The 21,988-nt window shown below is 39.5% G+C and overlaps 1 protein-coding gene, 1 long non-coding RNA gene and 1 pseudogene across 4 annotated transcripts in view; 2 read left to right on the forward strand and 1 right to left on the reverse strand.

Annotated features, from left to right (window-relative positions):
• Positions 1-15,902, forward strand: part of LOC131830666 (uncharacterized) — a 29,129-nt gene extending 13,227 nt beyond the window's left edge. The window contains exon 3 of the long non-coding RNA XR_009353263.1: positions 15,603-15,902. This is a non-coding gene — a long non-coding RNA (uncharacterized LOC131830666). The remainder of the gene's footprint in view (positions 1-15,602) is intronic.
• Positions 1-19,848, reverse strand: part of TDRD1 (tudor domain containing 1) — a 55,813-nt gene extending 35,965 nt beyond the window's left edge. For 2 of the 3 annotated variants that reach the window (XM_059173111.1, XM_059173112.1), the window contains exons 1-3: positions 18,618-18,689; positions 9,194-9,524; positions 6,665-6,723 (exon numbers count right to left, since the gene is read on the reverse strand). In XM_059173111.1, coding sequence (XP_059029094.1) covers positions 6,665-6,723; positions 9,194-9,524; positions 18,618-18,626 — 399 coding nt within the window. In that variant the 5' untranslated portion in view covers positions 18,627-18,689. Of the gene's footprint in view, positions 1-6,664; positions 6,724-9,193; positions 9,525-18,617; positions 18,690-19,707 lie in introns of those variants that run through there. The other variant, XM_059173113.1, reaches the window with a different exon arrangement.
• LOC131830869 (U4 spliceosomal RNA) lies at positions 11,093-11,250 on the forward strand (annotated as a pseudogene).
• Positions 19,849-21,988: the final 2,140 nt, after the last annotated feature.

The raw sequence follows: 21,988 nt of genomic DNA on the forward strand, positions 1-21,988 counted from the left end.
GGGACACAACAAAGGCAGTCCTGAGAGGAAAATATATAGCGGTACAAGCCTTTCTCAAGAAACAAGAAAGGTCTCAGGTACACAACCTAACCCTACACCTAAAGGAGCTGGAGAAGGAACAAGAAAGAAACCCTAAGCTCAGCAGGAGAAGAGAAATCATAAAGATCAGAGCAGAAATCAATGAAATAGAAACCAAAAAAACAATAGAACAAATCAACGAAACTAGGAGCTGGTTCTTTGAAAGAATTAATAAAATTGATAAACCCCTGGCCCGACTTATCAAAAAGAAAAGAGAAAGGACCCAAATAAATAAAATAATGAATGAAAGAGGAGAGATCACAACTAACACCAAGGAAATACAAACTATTATAAGAACATACTATGAGCAACTCTACGGCAATAAATTTGACAATCTGGAAGAAATGGATGCATTCCTAGAAACATATAAACTACCACAACTGAACCATGAAGAAATAGAAAGCCTGAACAGACCCATAACCAGTAAGGAGATTGAAACAGTCATTAAAAATCTCCAAACAAACAAAAGCCCAGGGCCAGACGGCTTCCCGGGGGAATTCTACCAAACATTTAAAGAAGAACTAATTCCTATTCTCCTGAAACTGTTCCAAAAAATAGAAATGGAAGGAAAACTTCCAAACTCATTTTATGAGGCCAGCATCACCTTGATCCCAAAACCAGACAAGGATCCCACCAAAAAAGAGAGCTATAGACCGATATCCTTGATGAACACAGATGCGAAAATACTCAACAAAATACTAGCCAATCGGATTCAACAGTACATTAAAAAGATTATTCACCACGACCAAGTGGGATTTATTCCAGGGCTGCAAGGTTGGTTCAACATCCGCAAATCAGTCAATGTGATACAACACATCAATAAAAGTAAGAACAAGAACCATATGATACTCTCAATAGATGCTGAAAAAGCATTTGACAAAGTACAACATCCCTTCCTGATCAAAACTCTTCAAAGTGTAGGGATAGAGGGCACATACCTCAATATCATCAAAGCCATCTATGAAAAACCCACCGCAAATATCATTCTCAATGGAGAAAAACTGAAAGCTTTTCCGCTAAGGTCAGGAACACGGCAGGGATGTCCATTATCACCACTGCTATTCAACATCGTACTAGAGGTCCTAGCCTCAGCAATCAGACAACAAAAGGAAATTAAAGGCATCCAAATCGGCAAAGAAGAAGTCAAATTATCACTCTTCGCAGATGATATGATACTATATGTGGAAAACCCAAAAGACTCCACTCCAAAACTGCTAGAACTTATACAGGAATTCAGTAAAGTGTCAGGATATAAAATCAATGCACAGAAATCAGTTGCATTTCTCTACACCAACAGCAAGACAGAAGAAAGAGATATTAAGGAGTCAATCCCATTTACAATTGCATCCAAAACCATAAGATACCTAGGAATAAACCTAACCAAAGAGACACAGAATCTATACTCAGAAAACTATAAAGTACTCATGAAAGAAATTGAGGAAGACACAAAGAAATGGAAAAATGTTCCATGCTCCTGGATTGGAAGAATAAATATTGTGAAAATGTCTATGCTACCTAAAGCAATCTACACATTTAATGCAATTCCTATCAAAGTACCATCCATCTTTTTCAAAGAAATGGAACAAATAATTCTAAAATTTATATGGAACCAGAAAAGACCTCGAATAGCCAAAGGGATATTGAAAAAGAAAGCCAACGTTGGTGGCATCACAATTCCGGACTTCAAGCTCTATTACAAAGCTGTCATCATCAAGACAGCATGGTACTGGCACAAAAACAGATACATAGATCAATGGAACAGAATAGAGAGCCCAGAAATAGACCCTCAACTCTATGGTCAACTAATCTTCGACAAAGCAGGAAAGAATGTCCAATGGAAAAAAGACAGCCTTTTCAATAAATGGTGCTGGGAAAATTGGACAGCCACATGCAGAAAAATGAAATTGGACCATTTCCTTACACCACACACAAAAATAGACTCAAAATGGATGAAGGACCTCAATGTACGAAAGGAATCCATCAAAATCCTTGAGGAGAACACGGGCAGCAACCTCTTCGACCTCTGCCGCAGCAACATCTTCCTAGGAACAACGCAAAAGGCAAGGGAAGCAAGGGAAAAAATGAACTACTGGGATTTCATCAAGATCAAAAGCTTTTGCACAGCAAAGGAAACAGTTAACAAAATCAAAAGACAACTGACAGAATGGGAGAAGATATTTGCAAACGACATATCAGATAAAGGACTAGTGTCCAGAATCTATAAAGAACTTAGCAAACTCAACACCCAAAGAACAAATAATCCAATCAAGAAATGGGCAGAAGACATGAACAGACATTTCTGCAAAGAAGACATCCAGATGGCCAACAGACACATGAAAAAGTGCTCCATATCACTTGGCATCAGGGAAATACAAATCAAAACCACAATGAGATATCACCTCACACCAGTCAGAATGGCTAAAATCAACAAGTCAGGAAATGACAGATGCTGGCGAGGATGCGGAGAAAGGGGAACCCTCCTACACTGTTGGTGGGAATGCAAGCTGGTGCAGCCACTCTGGAAAACAGCATGGAGGTTCCTCAAAATGTTGAAAATAGAACTGCCCTATGACCCAGCAATTGCACTATTGGGTATTTACCCTAAAGATACAAATGTAGTGATCCAAAGGGACACATGCACCCGAATGTTTATAGCAGCAATGTCCACAATAGCCAAACTATGGAAAGAACCTAGATGTCCATCAACAGATGAATGGATCAAGAAGATGTGGTATATATACACAATGGAATACTATGCAGCCATCAAAAGAAATGAAATCTTGCCATTTGCAACAACATGGATGGAACTAGAGCGTATCATGCTTAGCGAAATAAGTCAAGCAGAGAAAGACAACTATCATATGATCTCCCTGATATGAGGAAGTGGTGATGCAACATGGAGGCTTAAGTGGGTAGAAGAATAAATGAAACAAGATGGGATTGGGAGGGAGACAAACCATAAGTGACTCTTAATCTCACAAAACAAACTGAGGGTTGCCGGGGGGAGGGGGTTGGGGAGAAGGGGGTGGGATTATGGACATTGGGGAGGGTATGTGATTTGGTGAGTGCTGTGAAGTGTGTAAACCTGGTGATTCACAGACCTGGGGATAAAAATATATGTATATAAAAAATATATGTTTATAAAAAATAAAAAATAATAAAAAAAAAAAAAAAAAAAAAAAAAAAAAAAAAAAAAAGCCAACATCAAGACAACAGAGAAGTTTGACAAACATTTTAAAGGAGCCATCAATAGTTCAGTAAGCAATTAGGAGCACAATTGAAACAAATGTAAAGAGTCCCAGTGAAGAAACAGAAGATATAAAGAAGAACCAAATGGAAGTTTCACAACTGGAAAGCAAAATAACAAGGAATGTTATTTTGGGGTGAGGGATGCCATGCCAAAATGGAGAGAACAGAGGAAAGGCTCAGTAAACTTGAAGACTGAACAACAGAAATTACCTAACCTAAGAAGAGAGAAAAAACAAAATGGAGAAAAAACTAAATAAACAGAGCCTCAGAGACCTATGGGACTATAACAAAATATTTAACATTCATGTCTTTGGAGTCCCAGGAGAGAAAAAAAGTCAGGGTGAAGAAGTTCTTTTTTTTTAAGATTTTATTTATTTATTTGACAGACAGATCACAAGGAGGCAGAGAGGCAGGCAGAGAGAGAGGAAGGGAAGCAGGCTCCCTGTTGAGCAGAGAGCCCGATGTGGGGCTGGATCTCAGGACCCTGGGATCATAACCTGAGCTAAAGGCAGAGGCTTTAACCCACTGAGGCACCCAGGCACCCCCAAAGAAGTTCTTAAATAAAAAATGCCCCAGACTTACAATATTTGGCAAAAGATATAAATCTACAAATTCATGTTGAGCAAGTCCCTGACCAAATCAAAGAAATCCACACCAAGACTCACGCAGTCAAACTTCTTCAAGCTAAAGACAAAAAAAGTTAAAAGCAGAGAGAGGAAAAGGACATTTTACTTACAGGGGAAAAAGTAATTCAGAAGAAAATAGATTTCTCAAAATACACCCTGGAGAGCAGAAGAAAATAATACAACATTTTAAAGTATCCTGCAGGAGTAAAGAAGAAATAGAAACCAAGACATTCTTAAATGAAAGAAAACTAAGAATTTGTCACCAGCAGACTTAAAGAATGGCTAAAGGACGTTCTCTAAACATAAAGGAAATAAAGGAATGCTGGAACGAAAGGAAAGGAAGAACACATTAAATAAAATACAATAAGCACAATAGACTTAACAGAAAAAAATTGAAGCAAAATGAAACTGAAAAGAGAAAAAGACAATATATAATTATAGAGACCTTAATATCCTTATCTCAACAATTAGTAGACCTACATTGAAAATCACCAAGAATACAAAAGAACTTGAGATCACCATCAACCAAGGGATTCTGTTAGACATTTATAGATCATTCTACCCAACCATAAAATGGACATTCTTTTCAAGTGCTAAAGAACATATACTAAGACAACACATGGGGCCATAAAGAAAAGCTCAACAAATTTAAATCACACAGAGTAGATTTTTCAACAACAGTGGACTCAAACTAGAAATAAGTAACAAGAGTAATTAATAATCTTCAAACATTTGAAAACAATAGAGTTCTAAACAACTCATGAGTCAAAGAGGAGGTCTCAAAAGAAATAAAAAAAAAAAAGTTGAACTAAAAGAAAATGAAAACATAACAAATCAAAATTTGTAAGACACAGTTAAAACATTGCCAAGAGGTAAATTCATAGCACTAAGTTCACACACTAGAAAAGAGGGAAAGTTTCAAATAATCTAAATTCTCATCTTAAGAATCTAAAAAAGTAAGAAAAAAATGCCAAAAGCAAACAGAAGCAAGGAAACAAAGATAAAAGGAGAAATCAATGAAATTAAAAAACAAAAACGTAGAGAAAAAAAAAAAATCAATGAAACAAAGACCTGGTTCTTTGATAGGACCAAAAAAGGGGCACCTGGGTGGCTCAGGTGGTTAAGCATTGGACTTCAGATCAGGTCATGATCTCTGGGTCCTGAGATCAAAACCAGGTCGGCTCCCTGCTAAGCAGAGAGACAGCTTCTCCTTAGACTCCCCCTCAACCCTCTTCCCCCCACCAATGGAATAAATACGTCTAATTTTTGACAAAAGTGCAAAAGCAATTCAGTGGAGGAAATAGAGCATTTTTAACAAATGGTGGAGAAATTAAAAGAAAACAAAACAAAAAGACCTTCAAATTAACTCAAAGTGGACCACAAAGCTAAAGGTAAAATTATAAAACTTTTTGGGAATAATGCCCCAAATTTTCTGGATCTGAAGTAGCAAAGAATTTCTAGTCTTGACACCAAAAGCAAAATCTATAAAAGAAAAAGTGGTCAAGACATCATTAAAATTAAAAAACATTTGCTCTGCCAAACACCTTGCCTGATAAGAGATTGAAGACAAGCTATAGACTGGGAGAAATCATTAGTGAATCACACATATTTGACAAAATGACTAGAACCTGGAACATATAAAGAACTTTCAAAACTGAGCAGTTAAAAAAAAAATCCAAATCAGAAAATGGACAAAAGACATGAGTAAACATATCAAAAATGAAATAGAAATGGCAACTATGCACATGAGAAAGTGTTTATCAGTAGCCATCAGGGGAACACAATTTAAAACTACTACATAATATCAACATGTGTCTATAAGACTGGGGACAATAAAACCACCGCCAGCACCACATGCTGGTGTGACACTGCAGATATTCTCAGTGGGAAAGTCCAATAGTATAGCTCTTCTGGAAAATGCTTTGGTAGCTTCTTAAAAAACTCAATATGCAATACTCCATGACCCAGAAATTGCACTCCTGGGCATTTATCCCAGAGGAGAAACAAACAGAAACAAAAAATTTCTGTTCACATCAACCTTGCACATGGAATTTTATAAATTTTAACTGTGATAGCCAAGAACTGGAAACCCTGCAGGTTCACTTGAGAATGTGAATGTTAAACCACAGACTACTTTTCAGCAATAAAAATAAAACTACGGATACAACAAACCCTAGATGAATATCCACAGAATTACACTGAATGAATTTATCCAATCCCAAAAAGTTACATTCTGTAGGATTCCATTTATATAACATCCTTAAAATGACAAAACTCTCCATGTGGATTAGATTTGTAGCCTCCATGGATTAAGGAGGTGGTAGGGGCAAGAGGGAAATGGTATTACCATAAAAAAGCATGTAAGGGAAAGATGCAAATGTTCTGTATCTTGACAGTATCACTGTCAACATCCTTGTTACCATATTTTACTAAATTCTGTAGCACATCGCACAGGGAGAAACTCAAAGAGCTACACAGGATCTGTATTTTCTCTGCACGTCATTGCAGGGCTGCACTAACAGTGGCACGGCATACTGTAATTACGTCAACAGAACTGAATTTTTTTTTTTTAAAGATATTAGGATGAAGAAAAGGAAGCTTCACCTTCAATAACATCTGAAAATTGAGTAGTTCTTCACAATATAAAATATGTTTAGAATCTTTTACACCCAAACAAAAACACAAAATAGAAAACAAACAGAAAACCTTACACTATTTACTTCTTTGGGTGGTGAATTGTTTCCGGCATTTAATGGGGACACGGAGTTTCCTGGAGAGAGAAAACATAAAGAGCCAAATATTACTTTATTCCTGAAAATGTACAAAACCATAATTAGATATTCAAATAATAAAGATATACTATAATAGCCTTAAGCCTACACTACAAATAAACAACTTACTTTTCCTAATGAAAAATAAGGATTTGTTTGAACATTCCTTAATTGCTATTCCTCTTGTGAATTTTTCCCATTCACCGAGGCAGCAATTCTCAGACTTTTTTGAACCTCAGACTCATTTACACACTTAAGAAATTGCGAACCTCAGAGAGATTTTGTTTATATGGCCTATGTGTCTCAATACTTACCTATATTAGAAATTAAAGGGTGCTTGGCTGACTCAGTAGAGCGTGTGACTTTTGTTTTTTCTTTTTAAAGATTTTATTTATCTATTTGACAGACAGAGATCACAAGTTGGCAGAGAGGCAGGCTCCCTGCTGAGCAGAGAGCTTGACGTGGGGTTCGATCCTAGGACCCCATGACCATGACCCCAGCCAAAGACAGAGGCCTCAACCCACTGAGCCACCCAGGTGCCCCGAGCATGTGACTCTTGATCTAAGGGTCATGAATTCAAGCCCCACATTGGGCATAAAGCTTACTTAAAAAAAAAAAAATAAGTAAGGACACATGGTGGCTCAGTGGCTAAACATCCAACTCTTGATTTTGACTTGGATCATGATCTCAGGGTCCTGAGACTGAGCCCTGTGAGGGCTCTGTGCTGGATATGGAGCCTGTTTAAAATTCTCTCTCTCCCTCTGTCCCTCTTCCCCCTAAAAACTGTTAAAAAGAAATTAAAAATTAGTTTTAAAAATTAAAAGTTTATTTAAAAATAAATGCACTACATTGACATGATTTTTGTATGTAAAACACTACATTTTCAAAAGCAAAAAAAAAAAATTGTGAGAAGAGTAGCACTGTTGTACATTTTTGTAATGTTTGGTTTAAATCATGATCGTTGGATTCACATACCTGCTTTTGCATTCAATCCTTTGTGTTGTTTTGGTTGAAGAGTATGAAGAAAATCTGGCCTCGCACAGATACATGGTTGCAAAAAACGAGTATTTAACGGCTTTCTCAGGTAATTATGGATGTTTTCCTTTAACATCATGCCAAAACTCAAGTGGTAGTTTGAGGGGTAATTGCAATGAGGAATCTAAAACTTTTTCATAATGTGACATTGGAATCCATTGATTGATCCTGCACTTTGAGTGGATTTTTACCCATGAGTGACTGTGCAACATGAGGCATTGGTCATTTGGAGAAGAATGAGAAACTCTTGAGTTATACAGATCTTTCAATTGTCAACAGATTCCATTACAAAATATTTTAAAATTCATGTGTTATTTAGTATCACCAGGCACCTCCCCAGGAAAGTCCAAGTATCGAGAAGCTGTCATGGCAGAGTGGCAGATATGCATTTCCTGAAATTCTCATTTTGCTCAAAAGCTTGAATTTTATCATTAGCAAAAATACTGTCAGGTGTTTTCCTTGAAGTAATAGGTTCACTTTATTCATTTTTGAGAAAATGAATGCCAGATATGTAAATCTGAATAACCAGAATTTTTCATTCTTTTCAAGTAAAAAGTGATGTTCCAAGAAAAAAGTTTCCATACAGCCTATAGCTCTGTCACATACATGCTTTTCATACTTCCTATGAAGCAGAAGTTAGGGGTAATTCCCATTTTGTTACACAAAATACTAAAAATATGCGTACACAGGTGTCAAGATTTGTCAAGGACAGCCCTGAGTAAGGCATTTCTGGTTTTGTTTTAACCTCAAGTTCATAGCAATGAAAATACCCAATTACCACTAGCCCAAGTAGGTAGGAGCTAATGAGGCATTAATGATAATGGCATTAATGGTTTACCTTTGCTTCTGCATCATTGGTGTAAAGTCAGCCCAACAAAAAAGGCAAATGACATTTTAGTATTATCGGGAAAATAGTTTCGACCTCTTGGGAAACCTCAGAGGCCCAAGGGCCATGCACCAGAACCACATCACCATAACATTAAAAGATCACATATGATATACGTTCACCCAGTGCTCCCCCAACTTCAAAACCAGGTTTTTGGAATTAGGACTAAAGGAACAACTTTTTAAAAATCTGATGAAACAATATAATGTCTTATGTGTATCTTTGTGACAGATTGTGTATCTCAAATGCAAATTATGCAATTTACATAGTATTTTTTAAACATGGCCAATCTTTAAAAAGGCAGAGGATGTCCTTTCTACATTCCTTGTATGGTTCTCCCATTGTGGGGGGAAGCTCCTCTGTAGATTCATGTGATGAATCTAGTCAAAGGAAGTTATTTGGCACCTGGCTTTTCCTTCTAAACCTTTAAATGCAAATACTGTAAGGTAGCTATGTGTTAATAGCACATGGGTGTGTGATCACGTACCTGTGATAAGCCAAAGAAACCATCAGAATCAAGAAGTAATAAGCCTGTAGTTTTCACTTACCTGTTGACAACGTCTTCCTGTCTCCTTTGGATCCAACCACCTCTCCATTGATGCTGTTAGGGTTTGAAGATACTGAATTGTCTTCCTGACTAGCCAAATACGGTTTGGTTTGCTCACAAAGCAAAAAACTGTTTTTTTTATTTCCATTCTCTGGACTTTTCAACCGGAAATTAGGGTGGTTAGCATGTGCTCCAGGACTTCTTAAAGAATCATGTGGCGGAAGCTTGTTTTCATTTTTCTCAAAATTAAATGGCTCTGTCATCTTACAAGTAGATGACTCCAAATTATTTCTTGACATCATAGTATGTGGCAATTTAACATTCACAGAAGCCTATGGGAAGAAGTGCATTTAAAAGGCAATTTTTAATTACAAAAGTAGAAGCATCGCAGTCCCTTCTTATGTAACAAGTAAGGCTCATCAAAGCAGAGGTAACCTTGATATCAGATCCTGGCCTAAAAGCAAAAGGAACAGAGTCTCTGTCTCAGTAAGTACAAACTCCCAAGTTGCACACAATTCAACCACAGACAAAAGGCTAACTTAAGAGACATCAAAAGAGTCATCTCAGAGTTCGACACCATTTTTTACTTTAAAAAGCTTCTGAAACAACAGGAATAAAAAAGGACTTGCATGTTTTAAGAGAAATATTTCTAAGCCAGAGCATGCAACTTAACAGATACAATGAGGATATTGTCTTCATCGGGTCATCACCTACCTTTCCAGCCTCTCAGAATCCCTCTATCTGCTCCTACTTGAGAAACTGAGATCTTGAATATGCTGAGCCCAGCTCTCAGTGCCTCTACCTTCCTCACTGGCCTGGCAAAGTCCTTCCTTCCTAGGCACCCTTCACGGTTTGCCTCAGCTGACCTCTGTTTGGTCTGTATTCCCCCAGCCCTCTGCTTGATCATCTCCAACTTAGCTTCCATAAACTGTAATTTATATCTACTCCTTTTAAGGACTTAACTGCACACACCTTTCTCTGAAAATAAGGTACATGTATTGTTACAAAGTGCCTCTGAGAAACCTCTCTGCAGACTTGATGCTAGCTTGTTTTTTTCCCATTACTCTTAAAGAATACTAAGTGTCCTGCCTAAGGGAAGTAATAAAAGTGGACAAACAACTTTTCTTTCTGAGGCTGTGACCTACAGCTTTGTACACAGACCTCAGGTAACACTGCCTATTGTCCCAAAACTGTTCAGTTTTGAGAGGAGGGGAAGCCACAGAAAGCTAAACTGGTATGAGTAGTATCTAAAGATTAACACTGTTTTAAAGGGAAAACAAAAATATAGCAGAAACATCTTCCCTCCTGGTGACCTAAAATTTCTGTATCATTTTTTGCTTTAAATTAGGCCTAGCCTAATCTGTGACAATACAGAAAAGAGAATGAAATAATAAAAAAAAATACATATGCACACTCAAAGCGTGGGGGTTGGGGAGGGGGACTCTCAGTGGGCCAGATCCTGAGAAGATCCCTAACTAAAGGGTGCAGATGGGCAGTTATGGGAGATCCTACAGCCACTGGGGAAAGTGCACAGTTGACAGTAAGCACATCCTCCCATGGCTCAGACTGGGTGTGAATGAGATTGTTGGGCTTGGTAAGAGACAAATTCTGTGAAGTTACATAAGAACTTAATTTTCAGGGGAAACTGGGTGGGGCTAGGAATACTGAGTAACAGACAATTTACAAGAAATATAAACAATGCACATTAAGATACTAGGGGAACTACGAGAACAAAAACAAGGTGTAATTTTTTAAATTACAGAAGAAAAATCTCAGTCTAACAAAAAAGAAAAAAAAGAAAGATTCAAGCATGGTCAATGGAAAACACCAAATAAGATGCCGGAACCAAACCCAAGCAATCCAATTATCAATGATTTAGTCTCAATTAAGAGAGAAAACGAGCTTTGCGCAGTGGCAGTATCGTAGCCAATGAGGTTTATCCGAGGCGTGATTATTGCTAATTGAAAGAGAAAAAACGAGGGAGAAAAACATCCTGCTAGAGGTTATGCACAGCAGGCACACATAAAATTTATGGCAAGTTTGGAAATAATAGAATTAAAACATGTGCTATGCAAATAATTTTAAAAAGGTGAAATATGAATACTGATAGCTGATAAAAGAGAATTCAACTGGGACAAAGATTTTTTACATGTATGAAAGAAACACCCGAGGAGAGAGCACACCCAAGAATCAGTGCATCACAATGTCCTCAGATCTATAAAACAAAAACTGATTGAGGGAGGAGAAATTTAGGCCACAGTAAATATACACCTGCCTTACACACTTGTCAACAGACAGAAAACGAGTGCTATTTTAATACCACGATAAACTTGATCTACTAAGGACCAATACAATCAAGAGCATTCATTTTTCCAACACTGGGCATACATCGAACTAGAAAAGTCACCTCCACGGACTCCAGAAACACTAATGCCAAGCAAAAACATGTTCACTTACCAAATCTCCACCTCAAGTTTTGCTTCCCAGAGAATCAGCCTACAACAACCACATGAGCAGGTGAAGGGTTTCGGTTTAGTTTTTTAACGCGGTAAAATATCACAAAGAAAATAGCAAACATGACTATATAAAACAATTACAAAAAATAGCAAGCAGCCAGAAAATGAAGATTAATGCACAGATGTAAAACTCTATATCAAAATTTTTAAAAAATGGGATAAATAGTAAAAACATTCAGATACTACAGCGATGTGATTTAACCCAAAGGCCATCTTCTACCTCTGATTTTGCTAGCTTGAGTTAGAGATAACGCTGGCCATAATCATTCTCCTGAGCAGAATTTCTCCTAGCAGAATTTCTCAGAAAGCTCTGTCCTTTCCTGATGAACAGGAACAGATTTGGCTGCAGGATCTTTCACCCCTTTCTTCCTTTAATGCAATCAGGAATCAATAAGCAAAAAAGAAGAATGCACACCCTAAGGATGGTAGAGTGGAAAAGGCAAAGCACCTGATGTCTCTGTCAGTATCCCTGAGTCACCAGCCCTGATTGGCCGATGCAGACTCACTGTGACATCAAATAAACCCATGAATTCTGTTATTTGCAGCCCAACAGATACAGATATCAATAAAATGTGAGCAAAAGGCATGAACAGAATGCACAGAGAATGAAGATTAGTTGATAAACATAAGGGGGAAAGCATTCAACCTCATTTGTAATTTAAAAAATCAAATTAAATAATTATATATTATTTTCTGTCCAGCATGGGTGTGATTAAAAAGGACACTCCCATTGGGCCCCTGGGTGGCAAAGTTGCTTAAGTGACAAACTCTTTTTTTTAAAAAATATTTTATTTATTTATTTGACAGACAGAGATCACAAGTAGGCAGAGAGGCAGGCAGAGAGAGAGAGAGAGAGAGAGAAGCAGGCTTCCTGCAGAGCAGAGAGCCCGATGCAGGGCTCAATCCCAGGACCCTGAGATCATGACCCAAGCCGAAGGCAGCAGCCCAAACCACTGAGCCACCCAGGCGCCCCTTAAGTGACAAACTCTTGATTTCAGCTCAGGTCACCATCCCGGGAGCCTGCATCTCTCTCTCCCTCTGCCTCTCCCCCCTGCTCATGCCCTCTCTTCCTTTCTCAAATAAATAAAACCTTTTAAAAAAGTAAAGATAAAATCTTTGAAAAATAAAACAAAATTCCTTTGCATGGAATATAAATTCGTATGCTTTTATGGGGAGACAATTTGGATATACATACATATACACACCTACATGTGTGTACGTCTATAAATAGATACATATTCTTAAGGTATGTATGCATTCTTTTCATTTTTATTATTTATTTATTTTAGAGAGAGAGAGAGAGACGTGCATGAGCAGAAAGGGCAGAGCAAAAGAGAATCTCAAGTAGACTCCATGCTGAGCACGGAGTTTGACAAGGGGCTTGATCTCATGACCCAAGCTGCAACCAAGAGTGGGACAATTAACTGACTATGCCACCCAGGCACCCCAAGTGTACATGTATTCTTAAAAATATTCTAGCCATTTACCTGGTAAATCTACACCTAGAAATCATCCCATTAAAATAACCCTAACAATGGGGTGCCTGACTGGCACAAGTCAGTTAAGCACCCAGCTCTTAATTTCAGCTCAGGTCATGATCTCAGTGTTGTGGAGATCAAGCCAAGTGTCAGCTTAAGACTCCCTCCCTGTCACTCTGTCCCTCTGCCCACTCCTCCTCTCTTTCAAAATAAGTAAATAAATTAAAAATAAAAATAATAATAATGATCCTGAACATCAAAAAATCCTATTTAAAATAATGAAAAAAATTGAGAAAGAAGTTAACTGTGATATCTCTACTAGATAGATTAACACTACCATTTATAATCTTAGCTTTCGGGGCACCTGGGTGCCTCAGTAGGTTAAGGTCTCAGGGTCCTGGGATCAAGCCCCGCATCAGGCTCTCTGCTCAGTGGGGAGCCTGTTTCCTCCTCTCTCCCTGACTGCCTCTCTGACTACTTGTAATCTCTATCAAATGAATAAATAAAATCTTAAAAACCAGAATCTTAGCTTTCAAAAACATTATAAAATGTCTAAGAACAGGAAATGAAAAATCAGAAACATTGTATAATAACTGTAATAAATAAATAACCTCTCCATATAAGCAAGGTCAATGAAATACATCAAATTTTAAATGAGTGTTATGGGGTAAAGGAGATTGACAAAAGGAATCTTTTTTATAGTCTATTTCATTTTCAAATTTTGTTGGTTTTTTTTTTCCCAAAGATTTTATTTATTCAACAAAAAAAGAGAGAGAGTGTGCGTGCTCAAGAGTGTGCAAACATTGGGGTGCCTGGGTGGCTCAGTGGGTTAAACCTCTGCCTTCATCTCAGGTCATGATCTCAGGGTCCTGGGATTGAACCCCACATGGGGCTTTCTGCTCAGAAGGGAGCCTGCTTCCCCCCTCTCGGCCTGCCTCTCTGCCTACCTGTGATCTATCAAACAAATATATAAAATCTTAAAAAAGAAAAGAAAAGAGTGTGCAAGCACAAGCAGAGGGAGGGAGAGAGGGAGAGGGAGAAGCAGACTCCCTACTGAGCAGGGAACCTGATTCTGGGCTCCATCCCAGAACCCTGGGATCATGACCTATGCCAAAGTCAGATGCTTAACTGACTGAACCACCCAGGTGTTCCTCAAATTATGGTTTGTTTTTTTTTTTTTAAAGATTTTATTTATTTATTTGACAGAGAGAAATCACAAGTAGAGAGGCAGGCAGAGAGAGAAGGAAGGAGGCTCCCTGCTGAGCAGAGAGCCTGATGCGGGACTCGATCCCAGGACCCTGAGATCATGACCTGAGCCGAAGGCAGCGGCTTAACCCACTGAGCCACCAAGGCACCTCAGTTCCTCAAATTATGTTTAAAAATGAATTACTTTTATAGAAAAAAAGCATTTTAAAGATTAAAATATTAGGGGCGCCTGGGTGGCTCAGTGGGTTAAGCCGCTGCCTTCGGCTCAGGTCATGATCTCAGGGTCCTGGGATCGAGTCCCGCATCGGGCTCTCTGCTCAGCAGGGAGCCTGCTTCCCTCTCTCTCTCTCTCTACCTGCCTCTCCATCTACTTGTGATTTCTCTCTGTCAAATAAAATAAATAAAAACCTTAAAAAAAATAAAGATTAAAATATTAACATTACATTTAAATTAAGACTATTTTTTCCTCAAGTGTGGTTAATTCCTAACCAAGGATCAAGTAATATTTAAACCACAAAACTAGGATATAGTCATCTTCTCAAGATACCAGTGGGGCCCTCAATACACAACAGGTAACTCCTAAAATAGCCTTTCCTTTGTCCTTATTTGATAAGGCTGACAGTCAGCTCCTTTCTATCCTGCAGCACAGTTAGCTACAGACAGTTGTCTGTGTATTCTAGATTATTTTAAGTAATTTGAGTGCAGGAGCCAGGTCTGTTAAAAACATTAACAAAAAAACACCCTGATTTCTCACATTACATGTGGCAGTCTCAAATGGAGAATCACATCACGTTATGAGGTTTTCTGAAACTTTATAGCAAAACTTCAAGTCTTACACCCACTCTTCCAAAGTCCAAAAAGTAGTAAATAAATTTGACTTCGAAAAGAAAAAAAAACTGAATCAGTCTTAGAAGTTTAAGCAGCAAATAAAAAGAGTTTAAGCTTAAAAGGAGCTCCACCTAGAGCAGAATATGTAGGTTAGAAAGACACCTCGCTTGCCTCACCCTATTCAGGAATTTTCATTACAACGCCCAGGGCAAATAGACATGTAGACCTGTTCTATAACTAGAAGCTTCTAATTTGGACAACCAACTGTACTGCATTCTCCTTTATAAAAGGGTTCACTTTCCAACTGACTGACTCCTGTTGCTGCCCTGTTTCCTTAACCTTCCAAATGTCTGAGATGTCTACTATATCCATTTTCCTCCAGGTCCTTCACCAGCTGTTCTAACACCTTCCAGGGTTCTCACAAGTCTGGACTTTCTCTAGCTCATCAGAAACCCTCACACAGACATCCTTCTCCTAACTGAGCACAGGACTGCAGATGGGAGCCAACAGCCGGTCAACAGAACCATCATTCCACCCCTCACTACGAACACTACTTCCAATCACGCACTAGCTTTTGGAGTAGCAGCTAGGACTACTCTGAGTACGCCTAAAACTTGGGAGTTACCTACCATCTTTTGGAATTTAATTTTTTTAAAAATATGTTTATTATCCTATAAAAATTGCCGTTTTTAATTGCCTTTTTTGATTTATAGGCCTATGAATTCTAACACATGTATTTCAACGTTAAACGCCTGTAAGAAATTGCAATTATCCCTACTCTGCTTCATCCTGTGTGAAGCACTGGACATATCGGAATCTAGAGTGGGCAAACACTATTCCATAATGCTGTGCTTCCCAACCTTGGGCTACTGACTTTGGGTACCAGTACAGGTGTATTACAGACATCGCTGCAATGGTCATGATACCTCATGGGCTAATCTTACCCAGTTTTAAAATAAGCAGTTTCCTGCTTACTATTTTTTTTTTTTTAAAGATTTATTTATTTATTTATTTGACAGAGAGAAATCACAAGTAGGCAGAGAGGCAGGCAGAGAGAGAGAGAGGAGGAAGCAGGCTCCCCGCCGAGCAGAGAGCCCGATGCGGGACTCGATCCCAGGACCCTGAGATCACGACCCGAGCCGAAGGCAGCGGCCCAACCACTGAGCCACCCAGGCGCCCACCTGCTTACTATTTTTTACTATTTTCCTGTTTACTATTTTTTATATGCTAGTGATGATGAATAAAAATGTATTTATAGGGGCGCCTGGGTGGCTCAGTGGGTTAAGCCTCTGCCTTCGGCTCAAGTCCTGATCTCAGGGTCCTGGGACTGAGCTCCACATTGGGCTCTCTGCTCAGCGGGGAGCCTGCTTCCCTCTCTCTCTCCGTCTATTACTCTGCCTGCTTGTGATCTTTCTCTCTGTGTCAAATAAATAAATAAAATCTTTAAAAAAATGTATTTATAATCATCCCTAAATTCACAGTAATTAGTATATATTTCCTTAACACAAGAGGTAAATTAGGAAGTCCCCAAATTTCTTCATGTTAAAGTGATCACTGATGTAATAAAGACCAGTGGAATGGAAGTAACTGCTACAGTTCCACCCACAAAAAGAAGTCCTTGGCTTTGTATTGTCCTTTTGTCCTGTGCTTCATGATTTGACACCAATAAAACGTGAAGCGCCCTAAGGGGCAAACCCTTTCTTATACTCCCCTGGAATCCTGTTCCCACTCCTCCCTCTGGCCAAGAGCATCCACGATATACCTGCAACCAGTGACTGTAAGCCTTCTTCCTTCCTTCCCAGAATAGAAGCTAGAGTAAAATTAATTCTTACCGCAGTGTGTTAATTCCTTTAATACCAAAAGTACTCGAGGCAGATATGCAACTATAATTTTCTTTTTCTTCTCTTAATGTTTGCTTTTGTTTTCCTGGTAACCACACACATTCAGAGAGAATGGCTACTCAAAGGCAACATTTAGTTTTTTGGGTTTTTTAAAAATTTTATTTTTTTAAAATTAACATATAGTGTATTACCAGTTTCAGAGATAGAGTTAAGTGATCCATCAGTTGCATATAACACCCAGTCTTATACCACGTGCCCTCCTTAATGCCCATCACCCAGTTACCCTATCCTCCTAACCCTCTCCCCTCCAAGAACCCTCAGTTTGTTTCCTATGGTTAAGTCTCTCATGGTTTGTCTCCCTCTCTGATTTGTATTTATTTTTCCCTCCCTTATGATACTGTTTTGTTGAAATCATATAATTGTCTTTCTCTGCTTGACTTATTTTGCTTAGCATAATACACTCTAGTTCCATCCACATCACGGGAAGATTTTTTTTTGATGGCTGAGTAGTAAGTAGTCCATTGTGTACATAGACATCTTTTTTATCCATTCATCTGTCGATGGGTATCTAAACTCTTTCCATAGTTTGGCTATTGTGGACATTGCTACTACCCAAAGAGGTACAGGATTTGTTCTCTGAAAACTATAGAACACTCATGATAGAAACTGAGGAGGAAACAAAGAAATGGAAAAACGTTCCATGTTTATCGATTGGAAGAACAAGTTTTGTTAAATTTCTATGCTACCCAAAGCAATCTATACATTGATTCACTGCAATTTTATCAAAATACTATCATCATTTTTTAGAGCTGGAACAAATAATCCTAAAATTGTCTGAAACCAGAAAAGACCCCGAAGAGCCAAAGGAATGTTGAAAAAGAAAACGAAGCTGAAGGCATCACAGTCTCATACCTCAAGGTCTATTACAAAGCTTGAGTCACTAAGACAGTATGGTACTGGCACAAAAACAGACACATCGATCAATGAAACCGAAGAGAAAGCCCGGAAATGGATTCTCAACTATATGATCAACTAATCTTTGACAACGCAGGAAAGAATATTCAATGGAAAAATGTCTCTTCAACAAATGGTGTTGGGAAAGTTGGACAGCCACATGCAGAATGAAATTGGACCATTTTCTTAGACCATACACAAAAATAAACTCAAAATTGATGAAAGACCTAATGTGAGACAGGAATCCATCAAAATCCTAGGGGAGAACACAGGCCGCAACCTCTCTGAATTCAGCAGCAGCAACTTCTTATGTGACATGTCTCCAAAGGCAAGGGAAACAAAAGCAAAACTGAACTATTTGGATATCATTAAGATAAAAGCTTCTGCACAGCAAAGCAAACAGTTGACAAAAGCAAAAGACAGCTGACACAATGGGAGAGATATTTGCAAATGCTGTATCAGCTAAAGGGCTAGGATCTAAAATCTATAAAGAACCGATTAAACACCCAAGGAAACATCCAGTTTTAAAGCTATGGAACTCAATGGTTTCAGCTGAACATGAGTTTTAAAGTGGGTCAGACCAAATCTGAGCAAAGTCTCACCTTCCTCATTAGGTATGCTATCTCGAGCAAAATCACTTCATCTTTCTTGGATTCAGCTTCTGTAAAATGTGGCCAATTTTAGTAACTTCCTCAAAACTCTTACCTGCCATGATTAAATTCAAGAGCGTATGTTAACTACTTAGCACAGTGACTAGTGCTTACTAGGTTCTTTGAAAGCAGCTATTATTTTAAACTTCACTTTCATACCACTAAGAATTTCTTCCATTCATGTGTAACTACTTTGTACACTGAAATAACCTGAAGATTAAAGTATTCTTATTTCCTTTGTTAGTCCAGGTAAGTAAGGGAGACCGGAGCTGGTTAAGTAACTTGCAAAACCCCCCAGGGCAAGCCCCTTACACAGCTGAGCTGAAAATCCAGGTCAGATTCCTAGACCAAGCCACTTCCCATTCAATACCCTGAGGGTTCAACAAGGGAACTGGAAGCAACTTCTCATACTCCAGAGGCCAAAAGGGCCAATGTATTTGTAGCAGGGACCCAAATGCCAAGAAATGCGACTGGTGCACACCAGACAAGCTACAGACGCATACAAAATGAACCACTACTGGTTTACCCGTACCTAGCCAAAGCCGTGGTGCATCTACATTTCCTACAGAAGGTAAGACGGAGGGTAAAGGTCTATTAAGTGTCAGTGTTGCACTGCAGGTTTGAGTTAAACAAAAGCACTGACTGAATCCCCAGACTAGATTCTCCCAGAGACAAAAGCAAAGAGCTCCTCTATTGGGATGCCAGTGGACGTTCACGTTTTGGAGAATCATGCCTGGAAGTACTATTTTCTAAACCACCTACAGGCACCCCCCTCTACCCAGGGGCTCAATTGTCGCTTTTCTTGCCCCTCCCCCACCACAACCTTCAACCCTAGACCTGCCTTCCCAGCCAAGGCTCCAAGGGCTCCTCCACCCTTCCATCCTCTCTGCTTCCAGGCCCCTGGTGCCCGCTCAACGCCCGAATTCAACGCCCAACCTCAACGTCCAGGGCCCAACGTCCGATCCCCAACGACTGATGCCCCGCTGCCTCACACAGCCCCTTTCGCGGCCCACCCCACCCCCACGCGCCTGGGAACCCTGACCTGGTAAGAGGCGAAAGGGCCTCTGACCCCGACCTGTCGCTGAAGGCTGGCCGTGGTGGCGTCTGCCTATGCCTGGCAGCCTCGCCTCCCAGATGCGCTCCCTGAGCTCACCTCACCTCCAATGGCCAGCCCTGCGCCAGTGCTGCGCCTGCGCAGTCCGCGCCCACGTGCGCCCCGTGGCGCCCACGCATGCCCTCCGCGTGCAGGAGAAGCCAGGCTGTGCCTCCGGGAGGGGGTGGAAGACATAGCTGGACCCCAGGATTCCGTGCTCACGAACTTCCTCTTCCAAGACAGTACCGCGATTCCAGCAGCTTCTAGAAATTTGGCCCTGAGAACTCAGATGGTGCATTTTGAGCACAAAGTCGCAGACCGTATCTCTGTAAGGGTCACTTGGGTCTCATTAACCACTTAAAGTCTTCCAAGGTTCTTCAAATTAATCTGCTACCTCTGCCTGGAAAGTCAACACAGGTGATCACTTTTTCCCTGACCAAGCGCACCTGGTTATATGTTGGTGCCACTCATATAACTGTAAAACTTTCTTTGGAAGGGACTAGGGACCGTTCAAGCAAATTCAGTAGAAAAATGGTAACCCCATGTATGTATCACCTAGTTTTAACATTGTCAATTCACGCCCAGTCTTGTCTGCATTCGTTCCCCCCCCCCACCCCACCCCCCCCCCCCCCCGCTTCTCCCATTGTTTGGAAGCAAATTCTGGTTTGTATGTTTTTTTCTTTGTAATAGATTTTTTTAAAAGAATGATTTTAGGGACGCCTGGGTGGCTCAGTTGTTTGGGCAGCTGCCTTCGGCTCAGGTCATGATCCCAGCATCCTGGGATTGAGTCCCACATCGGGCTCCTTGCTCCGCAGGGAGCCTGCTTCTCCCTCTGACTCTGCCTTCCACTCTGTCTGCCTGTGCTCGCTCTCCCTCGCTCTCTGACAAATAAATAAATAAAATCTTAAAAAAAAATGATTTTAGATTCACAGAATAAAGTGAGAAGATAGAACAGAGTTTCCCACATTAACCACACTCAGGTTCCCCTATTACTCATATTACAATAGTAGGTTACATTAACTACAATTAAGGAACTAACATTGATTGATACATTATTACTAAAGCCCAGAGTTTATTTAGATTTCCATAGTTTTTACCTATTGTCCTTTCTATGAGCCAGAATTCTATTCAGGATACCGCATTATTACATTTAGTTGTTATGTCTCCTTAGGCTTTTCTTGGTTGTGGCAGTTTTTCAAACTTTCCCTGTTTTGATGATCTTGATAGCTTCCAGGAGTTCTGGTCAGGCATTTTGAAAGATGTTCCACTGTTGGAGTTTGATGTTTTTCTCATGATAAGACTAGAATAAAGAATTTTTGGAAGGAAGGCTAAAGAGGTAGAGTGCCATTTGTATAGCACCATATCAAGTGTACTTCTTGTGAACATGATTCATGACGGTGGGCATTTTCCACCTGTAGGGATCAAGATGATGTCACTCATGTCAAGGGGTGATATGGTCAGAAAAGCAGCCTAGGATATTGCAGGTAAGACCAGATATCACCAAAACCAGTTTAGACTGGGAGTGCTAAAGGTTAATAACCTGTAAGGCCTTGAAGACCTAGGAGCTGTTAATCACTAGAGCCAGAAAAGGCCTGCAAAGGTGCAAGACTGATGAAACTTCTGTAAAAAGGGAGGATTTCTTCAGTAAACTGCCAGACTCTCTAGACACTGACCCTTTCTCATATGATCACATTCAAAGGCAACTGCTGTGTAAGGCTGTGCCTGATTGATCTCTGAACATAATAGAGATTCTCCACTTTTGAACATATTAAGCTGTAAGTGTCTAGAACTGGTGTAGACCCAACGAAGACCTCATCTTAATCACGCTCACAGACTATCTTGGTTTGATTCATTAAGTTCTTACCCTTAGTGTGTCTTGTTTATTGCATAACTTTGTATTGTATTTTGGTGATGTGTATGAAGCCAAGTTAAATGCACAGTGAAATGCATTGAGTTAGTCATTGAGTTAGTATCCTGAACCTGCTTTCAATTGTATTAACCTTACTTTATGATTGAATAAAGCTGACATTGCGGAAAGACACACCTCCTATATACACCTTGATAACATGCTTGATACACCACCACCTGACTAGTGTTCTTCAGATTTCTAAAGTTATTGTTTTCCCTCCCTTTGCATATTATACACTTTGGAAAAAAGTCATTCTACATGGTCTACACCTAAGAAAGAGGGGTTAAGAGTCAGATACCGAAATTATTTCAAATTTGTTTG

This window comes from Mustela lutreola, chromosome 4 (assembly GCF_030435805.1).
Source record: "Mustela lutreola isolate mMusLut2 chromosome 4, mMusLut2.pri, whole genome shotgun sequence".
Classification (NCBI taxonomy): domain Eukaryota; kingdom Metazoa; phylum Chordata; class Mammalia; order Carnivora; family Mustelidae; genus Mustela; species Mustela lutreola.